At 42.4% G+C, this 18,252-nt stretch overlaps 1 protein-coding gene across 1 annotated transcript in view; it reads left to right on the top strand.

Annotated features, from left to right (window-relative positions):
• Positions 1 to 18,252, top strand: part of Msh4 (mutS homolog 4) — a 59,765-nt gene that overhangs the window by 10,713 nt on the left and 30,800 nt on the right. The window contains exons 5-9 of the mRNA XM_051165759.1: positions 2,961 to 3,076; positions 4,073 to 4,246; positions 5,949 to 6,121; positions 9,170 to 9,237; positions 14,827 to 14,901. Coding sequence (XP_051021716.1) covers positions 2,961 to 3,076; positions 4,073 to 4,246; positions 5,949 to 6,121; positions 9,170 to 9,237; positions 14,827 to 14,901 — 606 coding nt within the window. The remainder of the gene's footprint in view (positions 1 to 2,960; positions 3,077 to 4,072; positions 4,247 to 5,948; positions 6,122 to 9,169; positions 9,238 to 14,826; positions 14,902 to 18,252) is intronic.

The raw sequence follows: 18,252 nt of genomic DNA, 5'->3' as shown, positions 1-18,252 counted from the left end.
CACCTGTGAGTTGGTGAACCACCTGTGAGCTGGTGAACCACCTGTGAGCTGGTGAGCCACCTGTGAGCTGGTGAGCCACCTGTGAGCTGGTGTACCCCCGGGTGGCTGGTGAGCCACCTGTGAGCTGGTGTACCCCCTGGTGGCTGGTGAGCCACCTGTGAACTGGTGAACCACCTGTGAGCTGGTGTACCCCCTGCTGGCTAGCATCAGTTGAAGTGAGACTCTGTCCTTAACATAGACATCAGGAGACAATGAATGAAATCTGAAGGAGTGAATGTGCAGGACAGGCTTGAGTATTAGTCAATGCTGGGCAAAGATGAGGCCTACTAGAGTAGAGGAACCTAGACTTTGGTAAAGAAATATTTATCACTACGTTCTTAACCCAAACATCTTTTCCTGTTATGGACAGGTGACTTTTGTGAGGTTTAGGAGGATGAATATTTTTGACTTTCAGCTGCTGTTTCCAAGGGAAAAGAAACTTTTGTCTTCAGATAAATCCCAGGGAAGGGTGCTGACTGGTTCTGCCTTGCTCACCCCAGCCTGCTAGAGTGACTCATCGCTGTGGTTTAGGTCTCAGGGGTCTTGTGCTTTGTCCTGTAGGATAGCATAGCCCACCTTAGTCACATGGAATGTAGGATAGCTGTAATAAGTCTTCAAAGGGCACACAGCATATATATAGCACATTTGAGATGGGTTGAAGAACAGAGGAGACGCCAGGCCATTGGCACATGCCTTTAATCCCAGCACTCGGGAGGCAGAGGCAGGCAGATCTCTGTGAGCTCGAAGCCAGTCTGGTCTACAAAGTGAGTCCAGGACAGTCAGGGATACACAGAGAAACCCTGACTGGCAAAAAACAAACAAACAAAAAACAGAGGAGACAGAGTGCCCTGTTTACAAGTTTGTAGAAGTGAATACGTGCTGACCTCTATGAGCTTGAGTTTGTCTATCAGCATATGAGTTGGTGTTCCATAGAAAGTGATTGGGGATAGTATCAGAGCTGTGCTTATAGACTAACAAAGTCTTGAAGGAAGTGAGGAGCAAGCCACAGACGTATTTCAGCCAAAAGCCAAAAGCATTACAAGAGCGAGCAGTCAGTGTGTTGTTCCTGTTTCTCTCGTCATCTTACCACTCAGAAGCAGTAAGAAGTTGCAGAAGCATGAACCTCAGAATGAAAGAAGTGTTAGAGTTCATGCGGCGTAACTATGTGACAGAAGTACACATCACACCACATGGCAGACCCACATCAGAGGCTTTATTGGGAGGGGTATACAGTGGTAGTCTTTGGGGAGACTCGAGGAAGAGAGAGAGCCAGGATGAGGCGAGCCCCTGTTATAAAGTGACGTGGCCCATGCGCAGAAAGTGCACAGAGTAACCTAGGGGGACCTGAGTCCTGAATCCCGACTGCTGGTGGTGACGTGCTTCTGATGGCAGCGACGTATCTCAGGGTGGCCCTGAGGTTTCCTGTTTTCCCATGGTCCTCAGGGTCTTTGGGATGGCTTGTACTGCTGCCTAATTACTAACAAGAAGTCTAACTCTAAAGTGGATGACATGTGAACAGCGCTTGGATTTTCAGAACTTTACGTACAGAACATTGCAATAAAAAGACATGTGCTGTGGAGTTATTGTGAAGGTAAAGGAGACGCTAGAAAAGCCCTGGCATATGTGTTCCTACCTGCTGAAGGTTCCTATCGTCTGTTGTTCTGTTATCTTTCTTGTCCATTACTTTCTGGGTAGGGGGAAGGGGACCTTTTTTCATATAATGGAGGCTGGCCTTGAACTTGCTGTGTAGTTAAGGCTGACCTTGAACTCTTGATCCCCTTGCCCTAACCTCTGTGCTGGGATCCCCCGGCTTAACCCCTCTCTCCCTTTTTTTTTCAAAGTAAACTCTTTTTTGTTTGTTTGTTTTGTTTTTTGTTTTTTTGAGACAGGGTTTCTCTGTGTAGCCCTGGCTGTCCTGGACTCACTTTGTAGACCAGGCTGGCCTCAAACTCACAAAGATCCGTCTGCCTCTGCCTCCCGAGTGCTGGGATTAAAGGCGTGTGCCACCATGCCCAGCTCATGGTTCACAACTTTTTTTCCCTTTCTGTTTCATTAAACAAAGCCACTATCATTGGATATGGTATGCAGGGTGCCCTCGACAAAACAGAGACATATAGTCTGAAAACACAAAATAAGCAATAAAATACCCAGGATCTATGATCTCATTTTTGAATAATTTTGCCCCAAGAAAGGCCAGCTCCTAGATTTGACAGTGGATTTGGTGTGCTTCTGCCATTGCATCCCCTAGATCTAAACACATGCCTTTGCTCAGTATTCTAACTTACAGATGACCTGAAAAACCTGTGTCATATTTCTGTGGAATACAATTCCTAGATGCCAGAAACTCTTATGCTTATTATTTTGTTATTGTCCCTAATATATTCAGTTCAGTTCGTGAAAGTAATGTCTAGTTGAGAACTATAGATTGTACTATAATTCACACAGAGAGATGGGTAGCCATTTCGTTCTTATTTTTTCAAGATAGTGTCTCACTGTGTTAGTTCTAGCTGTCTTGAATTCACTGTGTAGACCAGGCTGCCCTTGAACACACAGAGACCCACCTGCTTTTGCCTCCTGAGTGCTGTGGTTAAAGGTGTGTGCCACTACTCTTGCCAATCGTTTTCATTTTATAAATGAAAAACTTTATTTAAATATTGAAAACAGTAAAAATAACTTTCCACAATATTTAATACATGTACCCATATGCGACAAAATGTTTAAGAAATCAGAGTTATTTTTCTTGAGGTTGTTTCATTTGTAAGACAAAGTGTTCTTCTACTTTGAACTCATGAAGATCCTCCTGCCCCAGCGTCTCTCGTGTTGGGATTATAGGAATGATCTACTAGGCTTAGATAAGAGGTCAGTATTCAGTGACAGCATGACATTTAATTGTTTATTTTAAAATTAAAATCTCTTTTCAGAACGTTAACTTCACTACAGTCCAAAGGAAATACTTCAATGAAACTAAGGGCTTAGAATACATTGAGCAGTTATGCATAGCTGAGTTCAGCTCTGTCCTCATGGAGGTCCAGTCCAGGTGAGGGACAGCAGCGCTGCAGTGCTGGCTGCTCACGGGGAGATCTTTTCTCTGTCTGTTCTTTGCTGTATTACTTACACCTGGCCCAAAATACACATCCAGTTACTACTGAAATACAGTTACCGAAACCTATGTACACGTGTATATTTCTGATTTAATTTGGATTTTCTCCAAATGAATTCTAATTTATTGCTATGATAGTAGCTGCTTATTTACCTCATAGTGAAAAAAATCTTGATTAGCTATAAGATGCTAGAAATGTGAGTGCCAGAAGAGAGACACAGTTGACCAGGCCTATGCCCATGGTTGTGATCTTAGGATTCTAGGGGTCTGAGGCAGGAGGATTGCTGCAAGTTTGAGGCCAGTTAGAGCTATATAGTAAGTTCCCAGCTAGTCAGGCCTACAAAATGAGACTGTCTTAAGAAACAAACTAGTGCTATCCTTCCTCCTACTCCTTCCCTCTTCTTTCTCTTCCTCACTCCTTCTCTCCCCACAATTGCCCACCGTCCTCCACCTCACTATGTACCTTGGATGGCATGGAACTTGCTCTATGGGCCTGGTTGGCCCCTGCCTCCCAAGTGCTGGAATTAAAGGCATACGCTACGCTGCTGGCTGAATGTTGTCTTCTAATAAGCAGGTTGCTGAAGTATACCATTCGGAAAGTGACAGACTTAAAAACAAATAGAAAAAAAAGAAAAAAAACCTGCCTTTCATAGCCAAGTGCGATTGCGCCTGTAATCTCAGCACTTGGAAGGATGGTGCTCTGATTTCAGTGGATCCCAGGCAGCCCTAGGCCAGAGGAAGGCTGCTTCAAAACGGACAAGCATTTATCCATTCTTCCCTAGATTGGCATTATCAATATCTATTTCTCTTTGGATTTAAGAAATGCTGTCTAAATGTTTTTAATTTTTCTGATATTTAAGTGAATTAAATATCTTTCTACAGCAACAGCTACTTATCTGCCCTGAGTTTACAGCTCTGTGTTGTCACTCACAGGTATTACTGCCTTGCAGCTGCTGCAGCCTTGTTAAAATATGTTGAGTTCATTCAAAATTCGGTTTATGCACCAAAATCACTGAAGATTTATTTCCAAGGTAGTGAGCAGACAGCCATGATAGACTCATCATCAGCCCAAAACCTCGAACTGTTAGTTAATAACCAGGACTATAGGTAAGAAATCTCAGTTTTTCTTATGTCTTATTAAGTTTCATGTCATCGATTTCCTTGACTGGTTACTTAAAAGTTCTTTACATTGTTGGTGGAGAACCAGTGAATAAACATAGTAAATCACTGCCATGTTGTTGCTGAATCCAGGTTTTCCACAAAATCAGGTTTTCAAAAAGTATTGCATTAACTAGACAGTAGCAAAAAACAAAACTTCAGTTGCTGAGCTTGGTGAAGAACCATAAGCAAAGAAGCTAAGAGATGCCGCGTGTGAGCCCCTGGGTTCCTGGGTTCTCGGGCCCGTAGACACTGTGCCTCCCGCACGGCTGATTAGCTGATAAGGCTCTGGTGGAGGAGAGCCTGGACCATTACAAGTGCAGAGCCTGATTAAAGTTTATCTTAGGTTATCTTTAGCCTTTTACAGCCATTCCATGCCTACCTCCGTACATACTTAATACCCTGTGACGAACAGATAAGAATGTTTTGGAATGTGTTCACAAAACCATATTTTTCTACCATTTGAAAGGACAAGAGTCATCAGATAGCATCTGGGGCAGGTGAGAGCTCTCCGCTTTGCTGTTATCGTGCCTGTGGTTGCACTGTGCATTACAAAGGGCCTTGGTTATGACCGTCCTTGTTTTGTTACAATAAAAATGTTATAAAACTGCATCCATGTTGCATGGAATTTGGGGTAACCTAAATCTACATTCCTCGACCATGGTCACTCATATTTGGTAAGAGTTGTGGTTTTATGTGGACACAGGTAAGTTTGTGGATAGATGCTCACCGTCACTAGCCAGTAAGAATACAGATACATTTGCATTTAGCTGCCACTGACACCACTAGCATATCCATTGAAATTGCTCTACAACTGATGTCCTTTACCCTCCTTATGTAAAAAAAAAAAAAAAGTAAAAAAAAAAAAAAAATAGAAAGTCAATCAATGGCCAACTCTGGTAATTATTTAAATTTTTTTGTTTTCATTAGTTAATTATGTGTGAGGACATGTATACTCACACGTATTCTATAGCATGTATGTGGAAGTCAGAGGGCAGTTGGCAAGAGTTGGTTCTCTTCTTTTTTCATGTGAGTTTCAGAGATCAAATTTGGGTCACCAGTCTTGGTGGCAGGCACCTGTACCCACTGAGTCATCATGGCAGACCAGGATCATACCCTGTGTGGCTAAGGTTATCGTCTATCTCTCCCTACTCTGTGCTTGCTTGTTAGTCATGACCAGTAGACTCATAAAGGTTATTGGCCACCTGTAAAGCCCATGGATGTAGGAACCACGTCTGCTTTGTGTGCCTAGGCTCAGCCTAGAGACACTCTTGATCCTTGTTCATGGCATGTGGCTCAGTGGCGTCACACTCGGGATCTAGCATGAGGCATGGGTGCACACCATTCCTCTAATACCAGCTCTTAGGAGGTGGAGTTAGGAAGATCTTGACAAATTCAGAGTCAGGCAAGGGTATAAAACAAATTGAAGGATAGCCTGTGCTCCAGGATACCCTGTCTAAACCAATCATCGAAATGGAAGGTGGGTTTTAGGCCTTAACTCAGACTTGTTGAATTAGGATCCCCATGTAATGTGACTGTACAATAAAGTTGTAAATCACCGATGTAGATTACAGGATTATTTAATTTCAAAGTTAAAAGGAAATTCTTGAATTTTTCTCCTTAACAAAATTTCCAACTTGTCTTTTGGAAGGAATAGTCACACTCTCTTTGGTGTTTTAAACTACACGAAGACTGCGGGAGGGAGCAGAAGGCTGCGTTCCAACATACTGGAGCCGCTGGTTGATGTGGAGACCATCAGTATGAGGCTGGACTGTGTCCAGGAGCTGCTTCAGGACGAGGGGCTCTTCTTCGGACTCCAGTCTGGTAAACAGATTTCATTTACTCACTTAGCGTCATAATGTAGCCCAGGTTGGTCTTGAAACTCAGACCTTCTTGCCTCAGTCTCTCAAATTCTAGGGTTATAGGATGCACCACTATGCCTGGCTTAACTAATTTTAAACTAGAATGTAGTCAGTGTATTTAAGCTTTTTTTTTTTTTTTTTTAAGCTTTTTTTGTTTAATTTCCTGAAAGGTAGGTCGCTGAAGGTGTAAATTTTTGACAGGTTTTTTTGTTTTGTTTTGTTTTTTAATCTTTAAAATGTTTTGTGTATGGGTGTTTGCCTGTGTGTTTGTTGGTGCACTGTGTGTATGTCTGGTGTCTGCGGAGACCAGGAGAGGGCACTGGGGTGACAGGTAGCCACGAGCTGCCATGTGGGCGGTGAGAAACAAGCCAGGGCTTTTGGAAGAGCAGCCAGTGCTTTTAAGGACTGAACAATCTCCAGGCCTCAGAAGAGGACATTTTTAGCTGTTAGCCCTATCTTTAGTGTCCACACAACATCCTGTTAGCTGTTTATCTAGCATTAGTGTAAAACCCAAGTGCCAAAAATCTGAAGTTGTTTCACACGGTGAAGGGTCACGCTCCGGCTGTCAAATGTTCTAAGCTTCCTGCAGCAAGTGTAGCACGTGCCTTCCCTTTCCTGTCACGCTGGTCACCTGGCAGCAGCCCTCCCTGTGCGCCTTCACCTGGTTGCACGTCTGTCACTGGCTTGTTGCCTCAGTTCATCTTTCTGTGTCTATGGACATCTGCCACGAGGACTTGAGCTCCCTTAGGCTTCACCTCTGGCTCTCACTGTAATTTCCTTCTGTTTTTAACAAACTTTGTGGAAGCTCACTGTCCTTTCCTCATCACAACCCAGTCTGCTGCCATTTTGATTCTGTGCTCACAAGTGCACTGAGATGTGTTAAAGTTATTTTTATAAAGCTGTTTCTCAGTTTCTCTCTTAACCCAGCTATCATTCAAATAATTGAGATTCTTTTATATTTTTTTAATAATAAGTTTTACAAGACAATAACTGAGCAGTTCTTTATCCTCTAAGCTAATCTGGCTTCCTCCCAGCATACATCTGAGAGATGCCTTCCCTGTTCCTGCTCCCTCTCCTGATGTCTATTAGACCTCTGCCATGGTTCAGTCCTTTACCTCCTCCTCTAACTCCTCCTCCCTTGGCTGGCAGGAAGTCACCCCTATTCTCTCCTCTGTTCAGCAACTGGCTGTCAGCTGCTTTATTGGCATATCATGGGACAATTGGGGAGCAGTGTTTACACAACATTGAAGCAGGAGATTCTCAAAACAAAAGTTACAACCAGATATGGGGCACAAAATCAGCATTCGAATTACACAATAACTGTGCCCACAGAGATGCTTGTGTCAAAGGCAGCATTCCAGGGGTTGGTTTGCTCTCTGAGCCCCTTGGAGTCCTTCTACGTGGCTGTGTGCTTTGCTTCTGGTGTCATACCTCAGCTCTTCTGGAGGCTGCTTTGGGTGAGTGGAGCCCTTTAGTACTGTGGGAAGGCTTTCTCACACCGACCTGGTGTAGCTGAACTCCAGAACTCCTTTGCAGGGTCAGGTGAGCCTCCTACAGGATCGGTCCTGGAATTGCTTCTCCGCCCCCTCCCTTTCTGCTCCCCTCCTCTCTCCCACTTTCCTCCTCCATCTTTTCTTCCTCTCTTTTTCACTCTTTTATTTTTCTCTTCCCTCATTTTTTCTTTTCCCCCTCATCTCCACTTCTGCTTTTCTTCTTTACTTTTTTCCTTTTTTAAAGATATATTTTTTAAAAATTTATGTGTACAGCATGTGTGTGTACTAGCACAAACTTTTGTGCAGCACATGCACCTAAGTGTCCTCAGAGGTCAGAGCATTGTGTCCCTTGGAGCTGGAGTTACAGCCTCTCCCTTCTCTTTGAAACAGGATCTGCTGTATAATCCAGACTGGCTTCAAATGTGCAAGTCTGCAGAGTGTCTGTATTGTGGGCAAGCATGTGCCACCATATTCAGCTGAGAGTACATTATTGTCCTATTCCTCTTGATTTCTCTTTGATGCCCATCCTTGCACGTGAAGTCACTTACACATGCATCTTTGTTTGCTAACATTCTTACTAACAAACTTGTCGTTAAGTTTAGTGGATTCATATTAGATCATAATTTGATGGTGAACATCTTCCCTGTTGAATGTATATATAACAAAGGGGTTGAACCCAGGGCTTTGTGCATGTTCTGTGAGCACTGAGCACTGTGTGTATGTGTGTAGTGTGCATGTTTGTCTGTATACATATCACATGTGTGCATGAGTGTGAAGCCAGAGATTGACATCAGGGAATTTCCTCACTTGCTCTCAGACTTATTTATTGAGGCAGAGAAGTGGATTCTTTGAGAGGGACAAATCCTTTGTAGGCTCTTAGTAGGGTTAGCTGAGGAGCTAGGGTCCCGGAAACTTAGCTGTTTTAAAAACACTGTGAGCCATTGGCATCAGAATTTATTGCCTCTCACCCAAGAAGAATAAGGACTCAGAAACAGGAAGTAAGTAGACTAACATGTTTACTAAAGAAAAGTAAGAACTCTATAGAGTCGGAAGACCCCGGGCAGGAACACTGCTGTGCTGAACAGTGGGTTTTATGGAGGAAGACTGACTAAGGTCATTTCTATTGGGACTGCTCACTTTTTGTTTTTCACATTGAGAGCTGAACACGTTATGTGTCCGTGGGCTTTAACGTGTGTTTCCCTGACCAAATGGGGAGTTCCTTGTTCATTTAGGGTACTCAGGCAACACATACCACAGTCAGCTTCATCATGGACCTGAGTCAGGCCAGCTGTGCTCAGCTGTGACAACTGAACATTGTCTTGTTGGGGGAGGCGGCCATCACAAGGTCACAAGTCGCTTTTCTGCCCCGTGATTATGTGGAATGCAAACAATTGGCTGTGGTTTGGCTATGCCCAAGGCCCCACAGTTGTCTTCCGTCGTCTGTGCTCCTGTGAGCAACCCCAGGGCACCCTTGTTTGATTGCTCCATGAAGTTCAAATGCTCATTTTCTGTTGCAGTCATATCACGATTCCTGGATACGGAGCAGCTGCTTTCTGTTTTAGTTCAAATCCCAAAGCAAGACACAGTAAGTGTACAGAGGACCATGTGCTGTGTTTTTGGCGTTATGAAACACAGCTTGTCTTGATGGATAGTGATGAGAACATAGAAAATGTCCTGGGTAAGTACTCCTCACTGATACCCAGAGTAGTTTTATGCCTTAGGGGGCAACTTTTTAATAATTTAGTGTAGTAAAAAAGCATCTTAGGTAGTTGAAGACTTTGTACATTTAAGCTAATCAGATGTTTACTTAAATATATATTTATATACTTTGCAACAAACTTATAGCCTATACTATTTTTCTACTATGTAACAAACTTACATTAGTTCTAAAGATTATGTATTAAGCCAGGCGTGGTGGTGCATGCCTTTAACCCCAGCACTTGGGAGGCAGAGGCAGGTGGATCGCTGTGAGTTCGAGGCCAGCCTGGTCTAAGAGAGAGCTCTAGAACAGCCAAGGCTACACAGAGAAACCCTGTCTTGAAAAACCAAAAAAAAAAAAAAAAAAAAAAGATTATGATTATATATTATTTTCTGTTTGGTTGTTGGTTTTTTTTTTTTTAAGACCTGGTCTTTGTAGTCCTTGCAATGTAGATGAGGCTAGTCTCTAACTCAGAGATTGTCCTGCCTCTGCCTCCTGTGTGCTGAGATTAAAGGTGTGCACCACCATGTCCAACTGTGTTATTCTTAAAAGCAATTATGAAATGAATTTTAATTAATCTTCAAAAATGAAACCTTTCTGGAAAAATTTCAAACCTAAGTAGCTCATGCAGATGAGGTCACAGGAGGTTGTTTTCATTCTTCCTTTCAGTGTGAACTGAAGAATATCTAATTAAATACATGTACACTTGTGCACATACACCTGAAAAGGAACTGTGTACACTAGTAGAACAAGTGCGGGGGCTTGTGTAAATTCATTGGTACTTCATACATATTTGGGGAATTTCTCCATGTTTTAGAGAGCAGAGTCCTTTTGTAGCAGAAGCACCAGGAGACAGGAAACACCTGCTGCTAACAGGCACAACACACTGGGCCTCCTCAAACAAGAAAAGCCTTTGTGGTCTGGTCTGTACAGGTGACAGTGGAAGAGCGTCAGGTGGCTTCAGAGCAGGGCCTTGGAATTAGCCCTCCTCAGTGTCTGGTAGAGTTTGTGTGGAGCTTCCTTCTTCCTTCCTTCCATGTTCAGGAGCTTTCTCAAGCATGACCGTCAGTATCCATGCTCTTCAGAAAACTGTGGAACCTTAAAGTAGATGAGGTGTAATTCAAACTGAGGGAACTTTGTTACGTTGTGCCTCTCAAAGGCCTTGTAAGCTTATTGAAATTCAATTGGATACAATGCGCCCCTTATTACCCTGTGTTTGTGGAGTCTTCAGTGGTGTGCTCCCATACCTGATATGGTCACTTGAGTCTACCCTTCCCTGCCTGACCTGCTAGTGTTATCACCTCCATTGCTCCCTTTGGATACTAGCTGTTTTATTTCATGTTTTTAACTAGTGTACAAAATAATAAGTACCATTAGGTTGTGTTTGTACACATGTCATTGTACTTTGTTCATATTTGCTCCTCAAACCCTTTTATAATCTAGATTCTGAATGTGACAGAAAACATGGTATTTGTCTTTCTCAGTCTAAGACTAGCCTATTTCAGTTAACACAATCTCCAGTTTTATTGGTTTTCATGCAAATTTGACCCAAAACAGCTGAGTAAACTTTCATTTCCTCCTCCATTTCTTTGTCCACTCTTCTGTTGATAGACACCGAGACTAGCACTACCTTTGGATAATGTTGATTTCTCTACTTTTCCCTTTCCTATTTAATTTGTTTTTGCTGTTTACTGATCACACCCTGAACATTCTAATGATGGAAGCTGAAGTCATTTGACTTAAAAACCCTCCTTACTTTGAAAAATGGTTTGCTGTATATAGCCCTTATTATGTTTAGATAAGTGCCTTGTATTCCCGATCTCTCCAGAACTTTAAACATAAATGGGTGTTGGATTTTGTCAAATACTTTTTCTGCATCTAAAGAGATGATCATGTGGTTTTTCTCTTTCAGTTTGTTTATATGATGGATTACGTTGATAGATTTCCATATGTTAAACCATCCCTGCATGCCTGGAATGAAGCCTACCTGGTCATGGTGAATGATGTCTTTGCTATGCTGTTGTATTCGCTTTGCGAGTATTTTGTTGAGTATTTTTGCATCAATGTTCATAAGAGAAATTGGTCTGAAATTCTCTTTTTTTGTTGGGTCTTTGTGAGGTTTAGGTATCAATGTGACTATGGCCTCATAGAAGGAATTTGGTAATTTTCCATCCATTTCTATCTTTTGGAATAGCTTGAATAGTATCGGTATTAGCTCCTCTTTGAAGGACCTGGTAGAATTCTGCGCTGAAACCATCTGGCCCTGGGCTTTTTTTTGGTTGGGAGACTATCAATGGTTGCTTCTATTTCTATAGGCGAAATAGGGCTATTTAATTTGTTTATCTGGTCTTGGTTCAATTTTGGCAAATGGAATCGGTTGAGAAATTTGTCCATTTCCCTTAAATTTTCGAATTTTGTGGCATAAATGCCTTTAAAGTAGGTTCTTACGATTCTTTGTATTTCTTCGGTGTCTGTTGTTATGTCTCCCTTTTCAATTCTGATTTTGTTAATTTGGATAGTGTTTCTCTGTCTTTTAGTTAGATTGGCTAATGGTTTGTCTATCTTGTTGATTTTCTCAAAGAACCAGCCCTTGGTTTTGTTGATTTTTTGGATGGAAACAGCCTAAGTGTCCCTCAGTAGAAGAAAGGACTAAGAAACTGTGGTACATTTACACTATGGAATACTATTCAGCTATTAAAAACAAGGAATTCCCTAAATTTGTTGACAAATGGATTGATCTAGAAATTATCATAATGAATGAGTTCATCCAGAAGCAAAAAGAGTCAAACGGTATATACTCACTTATATCAAAAAACACTAGTCCAAGGGATACGTACCATGAAAAACTTTACTTACCAAGAAAGTGGGTCAGAGGAGAGGACATCCTATTGAGACTTTAGGCGAGAGTAGCATGGAAGAATAGGGAAATAGTAGGACCCACAGGGTCCTGGAAACCTACAGAAGAACTTTATGACAGGCAGATCTGGGTCCTGGGGTCCTCCTCAAACTAAGGCACCAGCCAAGGAGAATATAGGCATTAAACTTCGAACCCCTACCAAGACCTAGCTGACAAACATGATATTCTCCACCGTTGAGTGGAGAGTGAGATCTGACTCTCACACGAACTCTGGTGCCCCTTTTCTGACCATGTCCCCTGGACAGGGAGGCCTGGCAGCACTCAGAGGAAGGATAGCAAGTTACCAAGAAGAGACTTGATATTCTGAGAGCATATATAGGGGGAGGAGGTCTCCCTCAATCACAGACATAGGGGAGGGGAGAAGGGGGGAAGTGGGAGGGAGGGAAGAATGGGAGGAAACAGGGGAAGGCCTAACAATCGAGATGTAATATGAATAAATTAATAAAAAATGTAAAAAAAAAGAAAAAAGAAAAATGGATAATTAGTGACAAATTGCTCATATTATGATCAATACTTTAGCTTTAGTTCACAATTGTGAATGATGATTCTGAGACATCAGTGTCAAAGACTTTGTTATCACAGGAGGAGAGGATACTCAAATCAGGGCCACAAGGCGAGGTACCAGGAGTGTGAAGAGGAGCTAGGGGACAGTAGAGCAGGGGTAGAGTAGAGCCTTAGGACTACAGTGCCAGCAAGTCCTTGAAGCTGGCTGTCTCTATGAGGCTGGTGCTGAGATCTGTGACAGCAGGACTTGACTTTGTGTACCAGCAAAAGCAGACTGCAGATGTGTGCTGCTAGTTTGGTTTTATGACTGGCAGATATAAATCCGTTTCCAGTCATAGAGGATTCTTGACACACTCCAGATGTTCTATGGCTTTACGTTTTTATTTAGATCCGTAAATCCATCTGCATTAATTCGTATGCCTAGGACAAAGAGAGAGCTGTGTTTCTTTTCCCTAGGTGGAGTCATAATTGTGCTGTTGCCAATAGAAAGGTTATTCTGAGCTGCACTCAACTTGGCTGTCAGTCAAATGTCGTGTCCTGGCTGTGTCATCTATAGTTTGTCTCTTTTTCCCTCCTTCCCTCCAGTGATAGTAATGATGCTCTCTGCTGTTTATTTGTATTTATTTTGATCTTCTGTTTAGTTTTAGCAATCCATTATAAGAGAGTCTTAGATGATGTCTGACTAAAGACATGCATGATGTTCTCTGTGCGCTGGGTCTTCAGTTCACAATCCAGGTCCTTTGGTTTTTTGGGGTTTGTTTTTATTTTTTTGTTTTTCTGGTTGAAAGTTTTATTGTTTATCTTATTATGGCTTGACCTTGACAGAAGCAAGGGCTTTGGGGTATAGATACAAATAAGAAAACGAATCATCTTTCCTAACAGAAGGGGCGGGTGAGTTTATATTTCATAATCCTGCCGATGAAGAGCTTGCTGATGTACATGAATGAGGAGAAGACCTTACACGTTTCTCTTTAGGAAAGACTTGATGACTGTGGTTACGGAGTTGGTCAAGGCTTGGGTTCCTGTTGAGCAGCGTCAGATGCTGACTTCCCGCAAGCCAACCAGGGGTTTTCGCACCATCAGATAGCAGCAGTTGCAGGCAGCCTATGTTCATCCCCCATAGAATTTTGGAAAAGTCCAGAATTTGTAGATCTCTTCAACTTGTGTTGCCTTAGATGGGAGTAAAAAAAAAAAATCCCCATCTTGCTTAAGACTACATCTGCTGGTCAGGGATAGAGATGTTTAACCTAAAAATACTCCCCTAAGTGTGAGCACATTCCTTCACAGTGGCCTGTCCTCAGAGGCTCACCCTGGAAAATTTCCAGGATGCCTCCTCCAACAGTATATGCAAATGTTGAGCCCTCCTACCTACCATCCAGTGCTTCTTTGGTCCCTTTGTCTCATTCTAGAGGCTCCTTCCTGCTTAACCATGTGACCTGGTCCTTTGTACTGAGAGTAGGGTGCCTGAAAGAGCAGCAGCCTCAAGGAAGAGTCAGTGCATCATGACTGTGGCATCATACACCTGTCTCCAGCAGGAGTTAGATTTGCCCAAGCCACTGCTCAGCTCTAGAGAGTATAGTTAAATATCTACGAAGCTTATTTATATCATTTTAAATGCTATATTCTAAAAGGGTATTACTAATTAGAAACACTGAGATTTATAAAATTGTTTTGCTTCCCCAACAGGAACCAATGGGGAATGTTTTCTAAGTCACCTGGGAAGCTGAGACTCAGCCTGTTTACAGGAGGCTTTGTGCCCTTGCTCAGTTAATGTCAATATTAGGCTGTCTCCTTAAGTATTGCACTTTAAACCGCAAAGATGTTGGAGTAGAGTGAAAGTTAATCCAGTGTGTGAGCTCTCATCAGCCTTTCAGGAGACTAGCTTATTAGGTGCATGGTTGTGGTCAGTGATTTCTAACCACCATCTGGGGTGCCATCCTAGCCTGGCTGGTCTGTACCACTATGGAATAGTATTGATAGGAGTAGACTGATCAAGAGGAGAATCAGCACTGTATTGGAACTTAGCCTGTTCACATTGTCTTTTCTCTTGACAGGTTAATGCAGCTGAGTCAAAGATAACGAATTTGATCTACCTGAAGCATACTTTGGAACTTGTGGATCCTTTAAAGGTAATTCACATGTAAACATATAAAGCATTATTTTTAGACATTTTCTTTAGAAAAAAAGTAAACTTGGGAGCTGGATATGGTGGCACACACCTTTAATCCCAGCACTCAGGAAGGCAGAGGCAGGCAGATCTGAGTTTAAGGCCAGCCTGGTCTACACAGTGAGTCCAAGACAGCCACAGCTACACAGAGAAACCCTGTCTCAAAAACAAAAACAAACCAAAAACAAAAGTAAGCTTGGAAGTTGTAAGAACAATGTATTTTCTCTCTTTACATATGTAAAAAATATATACATAAATGTTTATCGTTTGCCCTTAGTATTAACTCTTACTGACACATTTGAGATAACTAATAGTATCTAAGTACTAAACTATGTCTTTTCTATGAGCAAGGATGTTCTCTTACATAACCACAATATATTTGTCAAATTCAAAATACTTAACAATATAATATTTTTGTATATATCCCACACTCATTTTCAATTGTTTTAATAGTAATAATTTTCTTTGTAGTTTTCTAAAGGGGCTCTGTTCATAACTATTCATTAATGTCTTTCAACTCTTTTTCTAACACTTTTTAAAAACATCTTTATGTATTGAAAAAACTCATACAATATACCCTGACCATGTTTTCTCTTTTTCAACTCTTCCTACAGCTCCCTACACGCCCAACTTTATATCCTTTTTCTCTTAAAAAAAAAAAAAGAAGACAAAAACAAAAACAAACTAACAACAAAAATTAAGAAACACACACAGAATTCCCACAAAAATAAAAATCAAAACAAACATGCAAAGCTGGAGAGATGGCTCATAGTTGAGAGCACTGGCTGCTTTTCCAGAGGAGCCAGGTTCAATTCCCAACACCCACATGGCAGATCAAACTGTCTATAACTCCAGTTCCAGGTGACCTGACAACCTTATACAGACATACATACAGGCAAAACACCAATGCACATAAAATAAAAATAAATCATTAAAGATTTTAAATAAAAAATTTAAAAAGAAACCATACAAACAAAAGACCAATAAGATATCAACAACAAAAAAGCCTAAACAAAGCAAAATGAGACAAAAAGTCTATAAAAATACTATTAGCTAGGGAACTGAAGAGATGGCTCAGTGGTTAAGAGCACTGGCTGCTCTTCCAGAGGTTCTCAGTTCAATTCCCTGTATCCCCATGGTACTCAACAGCTGTCGGCAACTGCAGTCCTATGGGATCAGATGCCCTCTTCTGGTGTGCAAATGTATATGCTAAAAATATCCATATACATAAAATAAATAAATCTTAAAAAATACCATTGAGCTAGATTTCTATTGGCCAACTCCTTGTGAGTAGGGGCCTGCCCTGAGGTTAATATTCCCGATGACACTCCATTGGAGAAACCCAACTTTCCCTTTGCTAATGATGTCAGTTGCATGTAGCTTCTTGGTTAGGGTGGGAGCTCATGTCCACCTCCTCTTCCCAGTGCTAGGACCCTGTCCAGCTTGAACCTGTGCAGCCCTTGTGCATGTTGGCACTGTCCCTACGAATTTATACGTACATCAGTCCTGTTGTGTGTGGATTCATCAACTCTGGCTCTTAGACTCTTCCTCTTCTGTATAGATCCTTGAGCCTTGAGGGAGGACTTTGATGGAGACATCTCATTTAGAACTGGGTGCTCCAAAGGCTCTTACATTCTCTGCACACTGTCCAGGTGGACCTTTGTGCTAGTGCCCATCTACTGCAAGAGGAAGTCTCTCTGACGACAGCTGAGTGAGACACTGATCTATGGGTAGAACAGTATGTCGCTAGGAGTCATTTTACTGCTGTTCTTTCAGCAGAATAATAGCATTAGGTTTTCTGCTAGGCCCATGACCTAGCTAGTCTCAGGCTCTTAGCCACTCTAGCCGTGTCAGGTACGGGCTTCTTCTCATGGAGTGGAACTTACGTCCAGTCAGGAAGTGCTTCGTTACTTTCTTAGGGTTTCTGTTTCTTGAAGAAACACCATGGCCACAGCAACTCTTAGAAAGGAAAATCATTTGATTGGGGCTGGCTTATAGTTTCAGAGATTTAGTCCATTTTTATTATCATGGCAGGAAACAAGGCAGACATGCTGCTGGAGAGGTAACCGAGAGTTCTACATGCTGACCACAGGCAGCAGAAGCGAATGCCACACTAGGCCTATCTTTTGCATCTGAGACCTTAAAGCCCACCCCACAGTGACACACTTCCTCCACCAAGGCCACACGGAGTAGTGTCACTCCCCATGGTCCAGGCATTCAAACACATGGTTCTCTGGGACTCATTCCTGTTCAAACCACTCCCGTTACTCCCATGGCAATTGTGCTACCATTGCACCAGTATATCCTGCAGGCAGGCCACTGTTGCGGGTCACAGGGAGTGTAGCTGGGAGATAGTGATGATTACTTTTCTCCCACGGTAGCATGCAGAATATCTTCTAGTACTATGACCGATAGTGAGCAGGGCTGGAACCTCTGGTTAGGCACCAGCCTAACTTCTCCATGTTCAGTGACATGTAAGTGTTGTCTTCAGCAGTGGGGCCTGACTGTCAGGTTGTAGAGAGTAACCTGTACTCTTCTATGCAACTGAAATGTTTGGGGGCTTCCATGGGGCCCATTTAGCCAACAACTCAACAGGACTTAACCCATTCTTGGCAGTGGAAGTATTAGTGGCATAAGATGCCTAGTTGGGGCATTGTATTCCCTAATTTGGTGACTTCATTTAGATTCCTTTCATGCTGCATATATTTTAGGAAGCCTCTGCAGGGGTAGGTTTCCCTTTGGTTTTTCCAATGGCCTTTAGAGTCAGTTGCTCTGTGTTCCCTCCTTGACCTTTCGGTATCACCCCCTTCCCATCTCTTCCTGTACAGGGCTCCCCTCTGCCTTTCCACAGCAGTACATTCTATTCCCCGTTCCTTGGAGGTCCTCTGCTCCCTGCTCGTCCCTCATATGTACCCAGCCTCTGTGGCTCTCTGGACTGCAGCATACATACAGATGACTTGAAAGCTAGCATACACATGTAAGAGAAAGCGTACAGTGTTTGCCTTGTGGGGTCTGGGTTACTTCAGTCAGTGTAACCTTTGTCTAGGTCCATCCATTTACTTGCCTATTTCAGTCTTCTTAACAGCTGAACAATATTCCATTGTGCAAATATAGCACATTTTAATTATCCACTCATCATTTGGTGAACATCTAGGCTGTTTCAGTTTCTAGCTATTATGAGTAGAACAGTGGTGAGCATGGGCGAGCAGGTGTCTGTGCAGTAGGTTGTAGAGTTTTTGGGGTCTACATCTGTAGACCCAAGTACTGTAGCTGAATCTTGACGTAGATCTGGTCTCAGCTTCTTGAGGAACCT

The sequence above is a fragment of the Acomys russatus genome, chromosome 23, assembly GCF_903995435.1.
Source record: "Acomys russatus chromosome 23, mAcoRus1.1, whole genome shotgun sequence".
In the NCBI taxonomy this organism is placed as follows: Eukaryota; Metazoa; Chordata; class Mammalia; order Rodentia; family Muridae; genus Acomys; species Acomys russatus.
The sequence above is the reverse complement of the archived record's forward strand: the minus strand, read 5'-3'. Positions and strand labels throughout refer to the sequence as shown.